General features: G+C 46.0%; 1 protein-coding gene across 5 annotated transcripts in view; it reads right to left on the bottom strand.

The window, feature by feature from the left end:
* Positions 1-729: 729 nt before the first annotated feature.
* Positions 730-18382, bottom strand: part of XPO5 (exportin 5) — a 29609-nt gene continuing 11956 nt past the window's right edge. For 2 of the 5 annotated variants that reach the window (XM_056487458.1, XM_056487461.1), the window contains 17 exons: positions 18087-18128; positions 17376-17483; positions 15899-16098; positions 15163-15262; positions 14093-14274; positions 9225-9325; positions 8101-8197; positions 7431-7567; positions 6726-6823; positions 6214-6260; positions 5926-6020; positions 5009-5071; positions 4434-4516; positions 3591-3698; positions 3273-3410; positions 2969-3133; positions 730-2442 (listed from right to left, as the gene is read on the bottom strand). In XM_056487458.1, coding sequence (XP_056343433.1) covers positions 2302-2442; positions 2969-3133; positions 3273-3410; positions 3591-3698; positions 4434-4516; positions 5009-5071; positions 5926-6020; positions 6214-6260; positions 6726-6823; positions 7431-7567; positions 8101-8197; positions 9225-9325; positions 14093-14274; positions 15163-15262; positions 15899-16098; positions 17376-17483; positions 18087-18128 — 1905 coding nt within the window. In that variant the 3' untranslated portion in view covers positions 730-2301. The remainder of the gene's footprint in view (positions 2443-2968; positions 3134-3272; positions 3411-3590; positions 3699-4433; positions 4517-5008; positions 5072-5925; positions 6021-6213; positions 6261-6725; positions 6824-7430; positions 7568-8100; positions 8198-9224; positions 9326-14092; positions 14275-15162; positions 15263-15898; positions 16099-17375; positions 17484-18086; positions 18129-18382) is intronic. The other 3 variants (XM_056487460.1, XM_056487463.1, XM_056487462.1) reach the window with 2 other exon arrangements.

The following is an 18382-nucleotide window of genomic DNA, read 5'->3' as shown; positions in this document are numbered from 1 at the left end:
TGGAAGAAGGTAGACTTATATTGAACATTAGGTATTTTTTACAATGAGGGTGGAGGTAAGTTGTGGCAGGTTGCCCAGAGCTGTGAATGCCCCATCCCTGGAAGTGTTCAAGGCCAGGTTATGTGGGGCATTGAGCAATGTGGTTGCATGTCAAGAGTTGAAAATGCCTGGGAATACTGGTGTGTTCCAGTTGCTAAAGTCAATCCACACTACTGTGCTAGACTTTAGCAAGTAGATAGAATGAAAGTTCTGTTTCCTTGGGGTAGAATTACTAAAGAGTAATCCTGTTAGAATGAATATGCTTTAGGGAGGAGGTACACTCAGCATCCTGGCTCCAACCCCAACCTGTCCCATGCCATGCTGCAGATCGAGGCATATGCTGCATGTGTATATCGCACATTACCTCTGTCTGTCTGTCTATCTCTGTACTATTGTTTCACATCCTTACGGTACAGACCCTTGAATAGCCTAAGGGTTTTGCTTTGACAACACATACCTTCAAGCTGTAAGCTGGGACCTAGAATTAAAATAAACTAGCAGTGAGTGGCAAATAAATACTTTAAATTTCTCCCTGACCTAATTAAACTAGATAGTCTGAAAGGGTTCATCCCCTGCCCTCTTTTTGGTAGCTGGAATAAGGAATGCTGAGAAATCTCCAGGAAGGTAGTCTCAGAGACCTCAGATCTTACTGAAACAGATAAAAGAATAAAAATGAAACATGACACCATGTGTATGAAACTGGAATAGCTTTACTGACATTCAGGTGTAACATAACCAGTTCAGAGACAGCTTCAGATTTAAACATTCCTACAAAAAAGGTTTAAAATCCATTTTACAAAAACCCCTTGTGTCTAGCATGAAGTCACAGAATGTTAAAAATATCACAACACAATAAATACACCCAGCCTTTGCTAGAGCCAGGAGCCATGTTAGCTCAGAGGTTAAAAAAGTTTGAGGCTAGGGAGAAAAGTGGAGGGTGCTGGTGGAACAGCAGGGGCAGGAGAGTGAGTGGATGCCCAAGGCCTGCTTTTCCTATCTGCACTCCCACACCTCCCAACCCCAGCCTTTTTGTCCAGTCTGTCCATGCGGAGACACCACTTTTCCACCTACCACAACTGATTATTTGTTCTGTCTCCTGGATGGCAACACTGCCAGCCAGCTCTGGACAGACCCTCCCAGCTCTTGCGCTAACTCTAGGGTAGATTGTGTAGTATTTGTCATGTAAGAAGAACCAGCTTTGCAGACTGGAGTGGCTTCATAAGAGTCCCACCACATCTAAAACCCAGCTTCTGACCTGGCTCCCCCCTGTAAACTGCAGTATAAAGCCCACCCCTCCTGCCCCACCATGCAATTCTCTGAGAAGTACCAGACTGGGTAAAAACAGGGGCTACTGTCACCTCCACTGCAACAGGGCGAGGAGATCCCTTCTGGATTGCAGGTGCTTTAGGTATTGGTCCAGATTTTATTTACCCTGCGCTGGCCAGGTTCTAGTCTACAGGGCATGGTAAAATGAAAAAAAAAAAAAAAAAAAAAAAAAAGTAAGAAAAAAAAATGTCCTGCTCCCCCTGAGAGATGTCCAAGAAAGGCTGGCACAAAGCAAAAGCCTTCCATTTGGCTCTGGGTAGAACAAGCTGTATGATCATATCTATACATACATATGTATATATATGACAGTGTCTGCCTCTTTCTAGAGGGCAGTTGCACCTTAGAAAGGCTGATCTCACAGGAGATCCTAGAGCACTGCTAGGCTTCCTGGCACGAAGCCCTCAGCCCAAGGCTCAGCATCCTGGAGGGAAACAGATTCAGCAGAATTCCAGTCCACTAGGGACAAGTGCTGATAAGCGTGACAGGAGTGTCCGATGTGTTCCTACAAAGCCTGGCTACTAGCACCCAGAGGAAGATTAGGGTAGCCCCTTTTCACATGGCACACTACTCTGCCTTTTGCATTAATCCTAAACCCCAAGGGATGAAGAGGTGGAGCAAGAGTGACCCGAGACTACAAGATAATCAGGCTTTACCCTAATGAGGTCTGTGGACTCAGCTCCCACCTTGCAAAGAAGGAGAGGTCTAAAGATGCTCATCCAGTGGAGGGGAAGGAGACAGGGGAAGAGCTTAATATTGACTGGGTCAAATGCCACCGCAGGCCCTATCCCAGTGTATGGAAGAGAAGGGGACAGGACCCGTAAGGGGCTTTATTCAGATGAATGCTTGTGGAGGCGGTGACAAGGAGAATCTAATGTGCTTAATATGAGGAGAGACAAATTATAAGGTAGGGGAGGAGATGGTTGCAGCATCCCAGGCTTAGGGTTCAAAGAGTACATTGAAGCCTTCTCCATCCTCATTTTCTAGCACATCTGTCTCCAGTGATGGCTTCACCTTTTTGAAGAGAGATGGAAGGTTCCGGATATGAACCTCCTTGCGGAACTGCTCCCCGATGGGCTTCTGCAGAGGACAGACAGGCAGGCATCAGTCATTAATGTCTTCATATCCCCACTCAGCTCAGGGACAGCTTGCTTGCACATCACCAGGTTCTGAGCAACCCTTAGGCCTGGACCCTGTGCTTGCATTTTGAGGAATTTCAGGCCTGGCCTTTCCCAAGTGCCAGGGCACTGAGGTAGCCTTTAGAATACCAGCTCCCTAGGTTCTAATTCAATGTCAAAGGCTCCACCACTACCATCCTCACAGAAGTCCAATGCCCATCCAGCAGCTTAAATCAAACATTTTAACACCCTGTTTCCCTGGGCACCCTTGTGCAAGGTATCCACTGTCTCTCAGTGAGAGGCCATTGCCAGAAGGGCTGCTCAGTCTGCTGGACCTCCAGGGTGAAGAGAGGCAGAACAAACACTACGCACATGCTTCAGCAGCCTCCTGGCTGGGAAGGGGGGTGGTTGGTGAGAGGAGGCAGGCTGGCTACCCCTTCACTTCTGCAGCATATTGCTGTGAAATTTTCCTCTAGGGTATCACTTACCCCAATGCAACCTGAGATGAGGCGCTTGAAGTGATCCTTCCGGCGCTTGTCTGCCACTTTCTGTAGTGTTGGGTTGAGAAGTTTTGAATCAAACTGCTCCAAAGAGTCCAGCTGGATGTCTGGGATCTGCTCCATCACTGCCTTCAGCTCACCATAGCGAGGCCGCTGGATGGAGAAGTACCATTAACACAGCTCTGCTGTAATAGCCTTGCCCTCTGCCCCTACCCACTGGGCATGTGACTGGTTTTCACCATTCCCCTCACATTCCTCAACCTCACATTTGGATAAGAACAGAATTTCTCACCAAGGCCTCGTAGATCTGGAAAGCCAGGTGGACAAGAGCTGCCATGCAGCCATCGTGCTGCCCATGTACCTGTAAGCCCTTCAGCACACTTGTGAAAAACCAGGACACAGCATCGGGAAGGAGGTTTCCTGGAAGCACCTGGGGAAGAAGCACTGTCAGCACTGAAGCAACATACTGGTACATAACCACCTTTCTGCAGCAGCTTGCTCTTCCTGAGGGAGAAGGTGCCCAGGGGTGAAGCAGCCACGCTTCTCACAACATTCAGAGCTTCCTCTTCCAACCCTGCCAGAACTAATCCCTTCTTCCTCCCAGAGGTACCTGTTTGAGCAGTGGCCAGCAAAGCTGTGTTGTGGTTCTTTGGCAGGACAAGGTGTCCTTCCAGGATAGTGATGTGTAGGCAGTGATCAGCACTGCAGTGCAAACATCCTGAAAAGGAGTCAGAGAGGAAAACCAGTCAGAGGAACTATTTCCTACTTCAGCATTCCAACCTGATGGGAGCCAAGAAGAAATCCAGAGAATCTGCAGGAGCTTCTGTTACTGGTGCTCCAGTGGAAGGTGTTCACCCACTGTGCACCATCATAACCATGAGCAACCAGTGTGAAATTAACCTGCTCCCTTCATCTCCCTGGGAAAGACCCTGAAGCACTCCCCTGAAGGACTCTCCTCAGCTGATATTCTGAAGTCACTGCAAAAACTTCTACAAGAGCTTCTAAGGCATCCAAAGCAGAGAGTATAGAAATATTGGCATAAAAGTATTCTGCACAATGGGTGGCATTAGCACTTTGGCTCCTGTACCACCTCAGGCAGATTTTACAGAAAAAAAAAAAAAAAAAAAAAAAAAAAAAGCTGGATGAAGTTCTTCCTCATGAAGACTGGGGCCCAGGATGAAGGCAGAGCCAGGGAACACCCTGGGGGCTGAATGCCCAGGGCCTTTTCCCTAGAAGATCTGAAGCTCTGCAGCCATGTGTTATATCTGTATCCCAACCCCCATTTACTTTGTGGCTTCTGTGGCCCTTAAAAGCAATGCATGTTCCCAAGAGGTGATTCCCACATGGGGAACACTCCATCAGCCTAGATCTCTGCAGCAGTGCCGTCCTGCAGAGCAGACAAGTGTGACAGAGTACAGAGAAAGGATGTTGGCAGTCAAGTGCACATGCTTACCTCTTGCTTCATCAGACACTTGCCGAGCTCGGTGAGCTCTGCGTTGGCAGGGGGAGTCACCTCCGTGGCCATCGCCTCATCATCTGCAGAGCAAAGGCTGCACTGTGAACGTGGCCTCCCAAGGACTGAGAGGGACACAAGGAGGCTGCAAGAACTAAGATGGGAGCCAGGAGCCAGCACACAGAATCAGTGTCCTGGAACAGCTTACCCAGAACATCTCTTTTCAAGCAAAAAACACCCACCCTATGTGGGGCAGGAGGGGTATGCAACTGGCTACGTTCAGCTCTTGGGAAACTGTTCCCATCCCCCTCTGCTCCTCAGCCTACTTCTCAGAACCTTAAGAACCAGCTGCTCCAATATATGCCACCTGTGAACCCTACAGCACATTAGTTTCCAGGAGAGACTGGGTTTTTCTGTGGAGCCCAGACATGCTGTGCAGTACAGAGCTGAAGGCTTTTATCAAATCTATACCCCTGACACAGAAATTCCAGCATCAGCCCAGTCTCCCCCTCAAGAAAGAGGAAAGGAACAGTGTTTGTGTACACCAAAGGCAGGAAAGGTAGGCATTTACTTACCATCTCCATCTACAGCAGCAGTAGTGTTCTGTTCAACACCTTTCTTAGAAACACAGCAAACAGCTGCAAAAATAGTTGCAGGTCAGAGGAGCAGAAAAGGGAAGATGCTACTGCAGAACATGCAGAGATTATCCTACAGACTCTGATGGGCTCACAGCTGCTTCAAGCTCCCCCAGCTCTTACAGGGAATCTGAAGAATCAGAAAGCCCAGTATAAAAGTTCAATACTGCACTACCTGGAAGGCTGTAACACCCCACCCACAGCACCTTCCCACAGTGGAACCTGCTGCACAGTAGTTGACTCCTACTACTGAGAACTAGGAGTGTACAAAACCATCTGAAGCCCATAACCCAAGAAGAACACTGATTTAAAATAAAAAAGGCCAGTCAAGAAAGGAGATAGAAGATTAAGATCTGTAATCTCCATGGATTCAACTTCCCCAGCTTCCCTGTACAAAGCCATGCTAACACAAAAATGATGCTGGAGAAGGAAAACACGAGGAGGACTGCTTTGGGGGGACTCTTCCCTTACATCTGGTTAGAGACATGGCAACTGCAACAACAAAACTGCTCTGCACTTGGCTTGTCCACAAATCCATGTCCTGTACTGGGTTCCAAAGCACAGAATGGGAGAATCCAACTCCCTATAGGACTAGATTCCTACAGGAATGGTGCCAAAACCATGGAGCCCTAAAAGCTAACAAAAGGAAGGATCTCTCTTCTGAAGGTTTTAAATTATCTCTCAGTAGGTTTTAGCTAAGATTTTGGCAGGGCTGTCTCACATCTGCCTTCTCATGGTTATGCTATACACTACTGTGTATACTATAATTAAGTTTCACTGCACATTGGGAATTCCTGTTGTCCTCTCCAGGGAAAACATCCCAAATATCTCAGGAGACCTAGCCTGATTTCACTTACTGGCGAGATCCATGACTTCTCGAGTCAGCAGCCTGACCAGCTGTTCCTCAAGCATCTCCTGAGACTCGGGGTTGTCATCTGCAGCATCATCCTCACTGAGAAGAACAGGTTTTAGTTTGACAGAGCCAATGTCTTCAAGAACCCCCTCTGCCCAAACCAGGAAATGAGTCACCAGTGTGTCTTCCAGCCCTTGCTGGCAGGGCTTCTCCTGGGCAAAGGGCCACGTAAAAGAGCAAATCTCCATCCTATTGCCCATTTCCCTCTTTGTACCAAGGGGTGGAAGCTTACCAGAGCATGCTTCGCTGGTTTATCACCTGCCATTTCTGGGACAACCTCTGTTCAAGACAAAAGGGAAGATCAGATCTGGACACAATGCAAGGAGACCCAAGCAATAGCTTCTGGCAGAAGCAGAAGAGCTTTAAACACAGCTCTCATGCCAAGATCCGTTTTGAAAGGCAGGAGAACTGGTACCAAGTGTGCTGGAATGTGAGTGAGCTGTCATGAAAATGACAGGACATGGGGAAAAAAACCAAAACCCCATAAACCCAAAAAGTCTCAGGGCTGCAGACTGAGGAGTTCATGTCCACAGATTTGAACTCACAGCAAGGGGTGCTATGCAACAGCCAGGGTTCAAGGCACTTTAAAGCCCCCACCAAAACACCGTCAAAATCATTAAGCATCAAGGCTCTGCCCTTGTCTCTGCTGGATCTGTAGAAACAGACATCCCCACATGCTGCTGCCAGCTGCTACAGGGAGTCAGGGCTGTCAAGGAACAGGCAGTGAATAAGCTGTTTTCTTACCATGTGCAGATAGGTAAAGAGTGGTCCCAGCATGGGGCAGACAAGAGTTTCGTAGTATTCTGAGGGGCAGGAAAGTACCAAGGGCTTCACAAACACCCCTGCACAGACTGGTTAAGGAAGAGATCCAACACATAAGGCCAGCTGCAAAGCTGCTAGGGAGACTGCAGCACAGTGCCCAAGTCTGCCCATTCCACTGGGAGGCCAAGAGACAGACACCTGGAAGCCCACCTTCTCACAGCCCTGAATTAACTAGTGGCATCTCTATACAGCAAGAACATAAATTATACAGCTCTTTCCCATGACCGTTCAGCTGAGGAAGTTAGACGTGCTTAGCACCCATTTCCTAGCTGTGAGACTGAATGTCCAGTCCTTGAAAGTAGGTTGGGAAACCCACATGATCTCCCAGAGAAGCACACTGTAATTTCAAGCTCCTCACTGTCCAAGCTCCCTTGGCACTAGAAGGCACTACTCACCTCTCACAGTGCCTCCAGAACCACACAGATCCTTTGCATTTATTATGACTCCATGCACTGCTCACTCTGCTTGTTCTCTCCTAGGCTTACACTTCATAAACACCAGGTGCATCCCTGTTTGTTTACTCCTCAATGACCCTTCTTTGTCTTGGCCATACTGAAAACAATGCAGGGTTTAAATTTATGTCTTCAGAGCCTCCCAAGCTGGCCTGAGACAGTGATGGAAGGATACGGAGCATGGGCCGCAGTCTGTAATCAGGAATGTTGTTGAGGTTGTTGAAAGCAGAGCTGAGAAGCTGGTTGGCAAGACCCTCAACAGTGTAGAAATCCTGTTGCATGGAGGGGCCTGCATTTCCCAGGATGTGAAAACTTCAACAAAAAACAAGTTAGTTACAAGTCTGCTAAACAACAAGTACCACGTCTCTGATCTGCAAAGGCTACAAGTACTATCATCTTGAGACCACACAGTTGTCACATTCCTAACAAATACCATAGAGGAATTCTACCACAGTATCTCTTTTTTTGGGGGGATACTGGCAGAGGGACAATGAATTAAGCATTTAAGCACTACAAGGTACTTTCAAGACCTGATGTACCCTGACACATAATTAGAAGTGACAAAAGAGACAAACTAAGGACATCAGGTAAGTGCTCCAATCTAACTACCTAACTGCAGAAGAGCTAAAAGCAGATCCCCATTTTGAAGTACTTTTTCCTGACAGTTCCATGTCTGTGTGGCAGGTTACAAGCACTGAATATAGGCCACCGCTGCAGCTTGTACTTGGATATTACAGCATACAGCTCACATCAAAGTCTAGCTCAAAAGGAAGTCAGGACCCCACAATAACCTACTGCTCTGGCTGTGCAGTGCTGGACTGTGGTGAGAGACATGGTGCTCTTACCAGTTGTCATAGAGGGTGCAAAAGAAGCCCTGCATCCTTTCTAAGACTGTTTTGTAAACAGGAGAGTCATAAAGTTCCAACAGAGGCTGAGGCAGACCTGTGGAAAGGAATAAGCTTCAGTTACATTAATGTTGCATTAATAGGAGATGCACGGTGCACCTTCAGAGCATGCTGGGCAGGCCCCAGCCAGCTGGACAGCAGCAAGTCAGAAGTCAGCCAGGTCACACCCAGAGCAGAGGTGTTTCCACCTCTGAGCTTGCTGTAGCTGCCTTATTTCTCCAAAGTAGAACTTACTTGAGATACCAGAACCCAGTCAGAAAAAGCTGACAGTTGTTGCACCTCCTCTAATAGCTCATCCCTTCAGATTTGTATTGTCTGCCAGGATATAAGCTACTGTTGAACTACAATATTAAAAAGTTTAGAGCAGAGATCAAGGCCCTGCTGCTTTATATGCAGGTGCCTCACAGAGTTTTTAAAGTCAGAGAAAACAGGTAAAGGAAGCATGTCCTCATTTTATAAATAGGAAATGGAGAAAGAAAGACAAAGCAACTTTCCCAAAATATTTCACTGTCTGTCAGAACCTGAAATTAACCCCCAATTTCCAAAGTAATGATCCACACTTTATGCACAAGACCACCCACTTCTGCTTGGCTGGAAAGGCTTCTGTGTTCACAAGCTCAAGCCTGTTTTAAGAAGGCTCCAAAGGCCTCTTTCTAATATGCTCTCTATAAACAAATGGCAGGGCTACACTGCGCAACTTGGCTCTTGCCCTCCAGGTCTCTGCACCAGCACTCAGGGCTCCTTCTGAGACTAATTCTGCTCAAAGACAACTACTGCACCCTCCAGCCTCTGCAGTCTGAAATGCCATGTTGCAGAGACCACCACCATCCCACAGATGGGATAAGAATTTTGGTGGTGTAGCCTTCAATGCATGCAATGTGTCTGAGACCAATAACTTATTTAATGTCTTAGTTTCAGCCAGTTTAAATCACAGCTGAGCTGCAAAAACTATGAAGAAGCTGGTCCTCCAGCCTTATTTTACTCCCTCTGCTATGAACAGATCACTAACTCAAATATCTCATAAGAATCTGCCCATACATTCCCCCTGAAGAGAAGCCTCCTACCTAGAATAGCATTCTTCTCCACCTCCAGCATGTCCAAGGCCTTTGCAAATGTATCTCCCAGCCTAGCCACCATCTCTGGCATGTAGAGGTTGTTGTGAGTCCTGAAATAGAAGAGCACTTGGTTTATACTAATGTAAATCAACCCCTTTTTGCCCTTGACAGTGGAATCCTCTCCTTCAGCTTGTGGACTGCTCTTCTGAGGCAGATGATGAGGAAGGTGAGACCATACAGATGTGCATGGGATCCCCCTTCCTCACCTGCAAAAATATTGGGGAAGCTGACTCAACAGAGACATGGAGTGACTCCACCTCATGTCCTGAGTCTCCTGGCTGCCCCTTCCACTTATTTCACCTCATCCCACCCCTTGCAAGCACTGGCAGTAAAAACTCCCAGCAATTCTCCAGATGATGCTGGGAACAACTTGTTAGCTTGGCCAAAGGGATCAGAGAATGTATTTTTAAAATTGACAAGACATGGATTCTGTAGTCTCAAACGATCTTCTGCACTTAAGGCCCCTGCAGAGGGAGAGCTGTATCAGCTCCAAAATATGCACACTGCCCCTCAGGGATGGATCACAGTCCCCAGAATGGCAGGTAGCATTGGAGGGACTCTAGTGAGAACATCAGTCCGATCAGATGTTACTCACGGCAGGCACACGTGCCCCCTGGACAACACATCCAGCTGGGAACAATTTTGCACCACAGGAAATGGCCACAGTCAGCTGTCTGCAAGGGACACCAATTCAGCCATGGGTGGCTGGCTCTTGCCATCCAGGCCAAAATGGGTCCCCTCTCTTAACCAGGGTACTGACACTCAGAGCTGGACACAGCAGGGGTGTCTCTCTCACCTACCTCTCTCCTTTGAGACCTCAGACCTCCACTCTGGGTGTCGCCAGCTGCACACAGCACAAATCCTGCAGCCTCCTCCAAAACTGCAATGCCATTGTACCTGCTGCTAGAGGTGATCAAGGGCAACTCAGTATCTCCCCCTCGAGCAGCATTTCCCAAAGCAGGGGGTACATGGGAATGGCTGGGGGTAGGGAGGGTGGACAGACCTCAGGATGTTCTCCAGAGTCTCAGTTTTCACTCATGTATTAATTATTGGGTTTTGGTTGGTTTTTTTTAAGGTCTACATGCATAATTCTGGAAACCCTGATGCAGTGATGTCTGAGCAGAAAGCTCCAAAACCGCAACTATTCTGTTTCTCTCTGCAAGTGTTAAATACCTTCCTGCTCACTGCACATGAGGAAGGCAAGTATGTGAACTTCGTAAGAAAGAGCTACACAAATGACTTAATGACTCATACTCTCATTCTGGGCTGGATCTAACACCATGCAACAGCCCTCAAATGGCCACAAGCTGATTCTGCTTTGCCAAGAAGGGCCCGGGAAGATCCCAGCCTCTACACTGGTTGATGCTGCCCCACTGATTCAAAAGGCTGTGCATTTCTGCTTGAGGCTATCCTGAAATCTAGATACTAAAATAATCTCTTGTATGTCTCCTGTCCACTCCATGCCAGTGTTGGCTTTGCCTCAAGCTGGGCAGAAAGCCAGTAGGAAAAATGCAGGGACTGTGGAGTTGCAAAGGCGAACCCTGAAATCCCACTGCACTAACTCCAGCAAGACAGGTAGTATATCCTGAAGGTGTGGACAAGGTACTTAGTTGTTCCAGAGTCCTGGAAGCATTTTCTTAAGTCTCAGAGTTGGGAGGCAGATGTTCACTTACAGGGCTAGCTCTCTTAATACTTCAGCAAGTTCCCAGTGACATGGAGAGAAAATGGCCAACCACCCACTCCCCATGGGAGTTAAAAAGGCATCCAACAGCCTTCATGTATGATGATGTAGCTCCTAGGCATGTTCCAGCTGAGACTTATCAGCACTCCTGGGCACCCCACACACAGGAAAACAGTAAAACTAATTTCAACAGACATTTATGCTTTAGAGAGGACAAGTAAAGGATATGGCAGGACTTGGGGAATTTTCAGTGACAGTCACAGCTCTGCTAGAAAGAGTATCTGATGCCTAGAGAGAACGGCTTGTAAACCAGAAGATGAGTTCTTTAGGACAGTCCACGATTGAAGAATTTTTCCAAAGCTGGAGCTGTCTACCATGAAAATGCCTACAGCATCCATATCTACCCAAGAATTCTTTCACCAGCATTAATTCTTTGGCAATGTCAGCATTGTCATCAGGAGTTCCAAAAAAGCCTTTGTCTAAGCAAAGCATTTGCTGAGCCTGAGCACTTAATCTGTAACAAAACATGAGCAAATCCCACCACAATAAAGGCTCTGCACCAATCACATCATACAGTTACTGACTGCAGAAATGCACCAAGGTGGCTGAAAATCATGATTTGGGTTTAAATTCAGGAGTGAACAGTTTAAATCAGAAGCTAGAGAACACCAAACGAAATTATGTACCACAGAGGACAGGAGAATCATTACTCTGAAAACTGCCAGCAGTGATTAATAAAGGAACCTCAAAATAATTCATTAAATACAGCTACCAACACAGAGACAAATACAGGTAGGCGCAGTAAGATGCCACTCAGAACTACCTTATTCTTCCATTACCTGGACTACCTCATTCTTCTCAGCTGTTTGATCTCACCCACGACCTACACCTTCAAGCTACTTACCACCCTGGCAAAGGTCCAGTGACTTAAGAGCTTCACTGCTTCTGTCTGCTAACACAGCTGCAGAATGCCACACACTACCCAGAGAGCAGCAGACCTGCTCAGCCTGAAAACCCCCCTGTGTTAGCACACTGGTGCTCAGTTCAGCTGCTCAGCAGGATCCATGCTACTGCTACTTGCAGATCTGCTCACACAGCCTGCAGGGACTTCCCACATAAGCATGTGGGAAACACTGGATGTTGCTTATCCCTATAGAGAGCTGCCTAATGGCACAGATCTAAGAGAAGCATCCATCCCCAGGTAGTAACTATGTCCCTGAAGGCATCCTAAACACAGGCAGCTTTCCTGCCAGGCAGCCTTCCTCATATCCCCATACCTCCTGCCTGCTGACAGGCGACTACAGATTCCATATTCTCCCGTGAGATCCATATCAAAGAGGGCTTGAGGAAGACATACATGGAAAAGGCACCCGAAGTCAGCAAAGAACACAACAGGAGCTCCATAGCACAGATCCAGCTTTATCAAAAAGACATAAGCATCATCATCAACACTTGCACTGAACATGAGCTTGCAGTTGTCAAACAGAGGCCTATATATCCAGCAGCAGCAGCAATGGAAAAATAAAATATGAAGAAATAAAGATCTACTGTTCTTAATACATGATTCATTAGTTCTTGTTGGAGCATCCAGCCTTAAGAAGAGCCCAGATACCTCTGAATGAAGTACAGGTTTCTCCATGTATGTTACTGCCATGTACACAGAGCATATTTTGGTCTGCAGCTGAGATGATTGAACACCACAGATGCATTATCTCAAAAAAAGCCCAAACCAGCCACAGAGCCTCTTCCTTTTATATACTGGATTGAGAACATAGTTCATGTGTTCTCTTGGAGGTGGTAAACAGCCAGGCACAAAGTTTCTGCTTCTTCACAGAAGTGAAGTAGTGACAGAAGTTGGATAACAGTTTCCGAAGCTTGTTGTAACATATTTCAAATGACTTTACTAAGGCACAAGTTCTGGTAAGAACAGTGATTGCACAAGGAATAAAGTGTCTGTTGCAGCCTGTTCAGATCTTGGGCACTGGTTTACTTGGTCCCACACAATGTGACACGTGACAGGGACTGGAAGAAATGGCATGAGGCTATTGCTTCTCAGGGCAACTCTACCTAACCTCTTTTGACAGCTCATCAATAGAAACTCCAGCCTTCCAGGATAAAAGGCAAAAACATTTCAAGCACAGTTCTGTAGGTCTACCTGGTCACTGGCCAAAGTACCACACACACACACTGTGTTACACAGAGTTTAGTGATGAGAAACACTGCCAGCATGGGCCAAGACAGAATGTGCTTGTCCCAACAGTCCAGCATCTTGCTTCTCTCTGGAAGCAGCACATTCCTGAGCTCAGTGACTACTAAACATACTTGACTAGACAGAGCTCAGGTAACATGGCCCCTTCCCTTACAAACCCAGGAGCTGAAAAATCTAAGTGTATCTGAAAACGCTCTTTCTCAAAAGGCCCCTGCCAAGGATAGAGCATCAAGTTTTCAAGCATGTAACATGTTATCTCCCAAAATTGTCCCATAAGTCTGGCAAAATCCCAGTGTCAGGAGTCACTCTGAAAGAGATTTCTCCTTTATAATTCTGGGAACTCTATTATTCAGGATTTCCTTTTCCTGCCTTCTCTTGCTCCTCCCCTGGCTGCCCCAAACCTACACAACACTGGTGACACGCAGAGAGGAACTGCATGGCAGCAACAGCCTGAGAGTATGCATCCACTGATTTCAAGAGCAGACAGTGCTTCAGGAGGCTGCTGCTCATGTTCAGCAAAGCCAACTTAATTTAACACTGAAGAGAGAACAAGGCGAACAGGATGCGATGAGAGCTGGGACTGCCCTGGTGGTGACGGGAGAGGTGGCCTCGTAGGGGCTGAGGGCAGAGCAGAGATGTTAGTTGAGAAATCATTAACTGGGTGGCAGAACTACAGCACTGGAGGTGGGGGAGGCAACCCCAGCACAAGCTCCCATTAGCTTTGATGGCCTCTTGCAGGCCAGGCCAATGAACATTCAGAAGGCTCCCAGTTTCCCCAGTGCCATTCCCCACTATGAACAGTCAGGAACAGTACTTGGGCACTGGCACCAGCCCGTATTCCCACTGGCTTCACATTCTCTGATCATTCAGTTTGGCTGGCAGATATTTATAAGTCAACATAAATGACTTCAAGTCAACTTGACCCACCTTATGAGAGCAAGTAAATTGTCAAAAAGCTTCAGGACCTGCTCAGTGCAGGGATTACGGTACATTGGAGTTCCACTGGGCAGGTATCCCAAAAAGAATCCTCCAGCTTTTGCCTCTTCAGTAGCAGCAGGCCAACGAGCTCGTTTCACAACTCCCAGAATGGTGTACACACAAAAGCTTATCTGCAGCAAAAGATGTGGAGAAAGCATTTCTTATCCAGATCACAGTCTGAATCAACAGGTACTCAGAGAAACAGGTCATCATCCCATCTCAAAGGGAATGTTCTACAGTGAGCCTAACCTGGTGATGAGTGGGAAGAAACTCTGGTTGAGTTTCCGGCCAGAAAAATGCAGCAAATGATCATGCTGTATTCCATCAACTTCAGAGAGCCCTGGCCTTGGCAGGATGGCCTAGGAATTCACTATCAGACAAAGCATCAATGCATACCATCTTAAGAGTATGCAAGCAGCCAGGTAGGCTGCTAAAAGTAAGGACGTCCTCACTTCCTTCATGTGCTGGGAGAGATCCAGGATCCAAGATGACACAACTGCATTAGCCCCAAATCACAAGCACATCTCTGTGGACTGCAAATCAGTTTCTTCTACAGAATTAAGGACAGCAACTCTGTTCAGCAGTCCAAGTGAAGAATTTACACTAACAACTCAACACAAATCTCCTAAGATGACTTTTAATTATATTCTGTGCTCCAGTCTGAGCACGAGGTTTTCCATCTTGCCTGGTTTAAAAAATACAGTTCACTGTGCCACATTTCCAAAAATCATGTAAATCAATTGCTTCTCCAAAACCAAACTCTTATTAAACAAGGAGTAGGAAACAGTGTGCTTCACTCTAACAAATAATGTGGTTTGGCATGGCCTGCATGCTCTTTTACTGTAGCTTAAAGAGCAAAGGCAAGCCTGTTATTCTGCAACATGAGAAACCTATTAATCCGCATTCTAGAGAAGTACATGCTCAGGACACCTTGTGTATAATCACAGAAGAAATGGGGGATGGAAGGAGGCAGATCTCCTCTCACTCATTATTACACCTCTCCTGCTAATGATACTCACTCTAGACCGGTTCAGGCCACTAGGATCTTCCAAGACAGGATCAGCAATTTTGTTGTCTGCACCCACATAGGATATAAAGGCTTCAGGATCTGAGAGGACTCTGGCAGTAGCAAAAGACAGCAATGGGATCATTGTTTGTACCAGGGAATTTAAGAGAGCTTTGCACTGGCAATAAACATCTAACAAATACAAAGCAGGCTAGAGAAGCTAGGTAGTATTCCATCCTGTAAATGGGTACATGACTAAAAAGCATCAGAGATGTGTACACTGTTCAAACACTATCAGTTCTCTTGGGCTGTGGAGATCTAAAAGATTCAGATCTCTTATGAAGACAGCCCTGCTAGGAAAACTCTTGTGCATGCCCAGCTACCCAGAGCTGTAAGACATCTCATCTTTAATAGCACCTCGGCTTCCTATCTTCTCCTGGGGATGAGCAAGGATGTCTTTAATCTCTCATTTTCTGCAAATGCTTTGAGCATGCTGGGGAATGCTCCCTTATTACCTTAAGCAACTCTTACCCAGGAATTTTCAGCAAACAGCATTTAGTATGTTGGCAGTTTCTGAACTGTAGGAGAACTATTATCACAACGACTGCCCATAGCACAGGAGGTCAAGAGGCAGCCCAACACCCTCCTATGGCTACTGTGTTTCCTTACTGGGCACGACACTATCTCCTCAATATGGCCAGCTCAAAGTTGAAGAAGAAATGACCAACAGAAAGAAGAATAACCCATACCTCTGCATCTCTGGGGAGAGCCATAAGCCAGCCACAGGAGCCATGAGCTCCTCCAGGAAAGCTTTCTGTCGCTCATAGTCCTTAAACTGGTTGCTGATGAGGACAAGGGCCTCCATAAGAGCACACTTCTCCATCTGCGTCAGAAGTAGCTCATTTGACAGCAGCTGTTTCACGTGGTTGTACAACATCTCAAAGTTTGGCTAGAAAACACATCCAAGTGGAAAAGCATCATGCATTTGGTATGGAGGAGGGCCACTAGGGGGAGCAGAGAAGGGGTAGACTATACAGCTGGAGGAGCATGTCTGTTACATTTTTTCAACATAGCCATCTCCTCTTCACACTGAAGTTTGTCTGCATGTTAAGTCTATGAGAACTATTCTTCCCAAACCCTCTATCATTATCCTGCATCCATTTTACTTAAACTCTCTAGAATGACTGAAATAAGAAGAGGAAATCTCTCCCTAGGCAGTTGTATCTCTTGAAGCAGTATCACATCTCAAAGCAGTCCTGGTGCTTTTATTTGCCCACAGAAAGCACCCTGCTTCTTTGGCCAGACTTAGGATTCTACCATCTCTTTACTTGTGGTAAGTAACAATTTATACGGTTACGATGAGTGCCACAGGAATTCTTGCATTTCTTCCCTTCCTTCTCCAGTTGCCACCACAACTACCCATAATTTTGTACAAGCATTAGCAATCATCCCCTTCAGCAAAGACCTCTGAACTTCTTTTGGGACAACTATGGATCCTTGGCTCTTCTAGTGAGGATGTCTGGAGGGCTATGGGAAAGAGACAGCTATAGCTCAAGGACCAATAAAAGTGGAACAAAACCCAACCCATTAGTTCTTAGCATCAATTGCAGAATGCAGTCTGGAACCTCCAAATTACCTAAATTAACATCCTTTAAAAATGTCTTTGTTTAAACTAGAAGTGTCCTATGGTACTCCCATAATCCTAGCTTCCACTCCACAGAAACACATCTAAAGAATGTTGCATGTGCAGACTGTTTACTTCAGCAAAACAAACAGAACACAGCTCGTGGAATTTAAATGTATTTGTCTTCTAATCTCAAGCTCATCCAGAAAATAAATACTCTCCTTTTCCTCCCATATTCCGTTAAGTAACAGAAAAAAAAATCTAGCTATTAGCTATGCTAGTGTCTTCAGCTAAAGAATCAACTGAGACCGGCACAGGTGATAGCATGGACATTCAGCAAACATTCCCATAAAACCAGTGCAGGGCTGCTTGTATCCTCCTCCTCATCCATCTTACATTTAACCTACCAACCTACAATTCAACTCCTCAGGCAGAAAATTTTTCAGCAGGGAAGAAAGAGGTACAGGGAATGAACAACTTTGCATTTGTTCAACAGGAATGTTATTTGCAAGGAAAGCAGAGACTGTAGCAAAGGACGCTGAAGATCCCACACACTCCAACTGAAATCAAGGCAAGAGTTCATGACAGTTGCATTTACATACCAGGACAAGCTGAGGGTAATCCCGGCACATCTTTATGATTGAGGAGCATGCGTGCCTTCTTACATTCTTCACTGCTCGAGTTCTAGGAGCCTGGACAGACACAACAAACTTCAATGCAACAAAACAAAAGTTCAGCCAAATGCAGGGTATCTTCAAGAAACAAATTCATTACATATAGATTTCTGCCTTGTTGAACACTGATGGAAAAAAACCACTTTCATGCCTCCTCTGTTCCCTCTAAACAATCATGCAGCAACTAAATTTCCTCTAAAGCAGTAGTCAGCTCAGGAAGTCCATGTTCAAACAAGCTGTACTTCAGGAGTGAGGATGCCATGGCTCTTACTATCTCAAGACTCCAAGCTCTCCTTAAGTAACTGGTGGGTTTACAGCCATCATTTTGAGCCATGTATACCAAGTACTGAAAGTACCCAGAGCTAATGAAGGGATTTCACTCTCAGGAAGGCCAGCACTGGGGAACTAAGTGTACTGGCTTTAGAGCACATCTGTGGCCTTCTAAGCTTGTGAGCCAAAGCTTAGTAGGTATGTCAACCACAGAGATCAGCAATATCTAGACTCCCCAGCTTTTCAGGAGCAGAACTATACTTGAGAAGCCTACTTCAGCAGAGTCTTCAGACTCAGCATGCTCTCTCCAATAGAATATTATTTTATCCAACTGTTATAGCTCATTAGTAGATAGTAATTCAGACGTACCTTACTTTCTTCTACAACTTCAAAGGTAACTGAAGCAAACAACTGTGAGAAAAGGGAGGAAAAATCAAAAAATTAGTATCATTTGTTAATATTAACACTCACATCTGTTTGAGCTCAAGGAACAGGTAATAAAGATCTAAATGCAATTTCATTGAAGTCAGTGAAAAACCCCTGAGTAAGCTGAAAGATGAATCTTCAATACATTGAGGCCTTGAAATAAAACATGGCCACAGCATGCACTTAATACTAAGATTTAAGGCTAAGAACTACAAAATTTTGGTTAATTGACATTACTC

The sequence above is a fragment of the Oenanthe melanoleuca genome, chromosome 3 (assembly GCF_029582105.1).
Source record: "Oenanthe melanoleuca isolate GR-GAL-2019-014 chromosome 3, OMel1.0, whole genome shotgun sequence".
Taxonomy (NCBI): Eukaryota; Metazoa; Chordata; class Aves; order Passeriformes; family Muscicapidae; genus Oenanthe; species Oenanthe melanoleuca.
The sequence above is the reverse complement of the archived record's forward strand: the minus strand, read 5'-3'. Positions and strand labels throughout refer to the sequence as shown.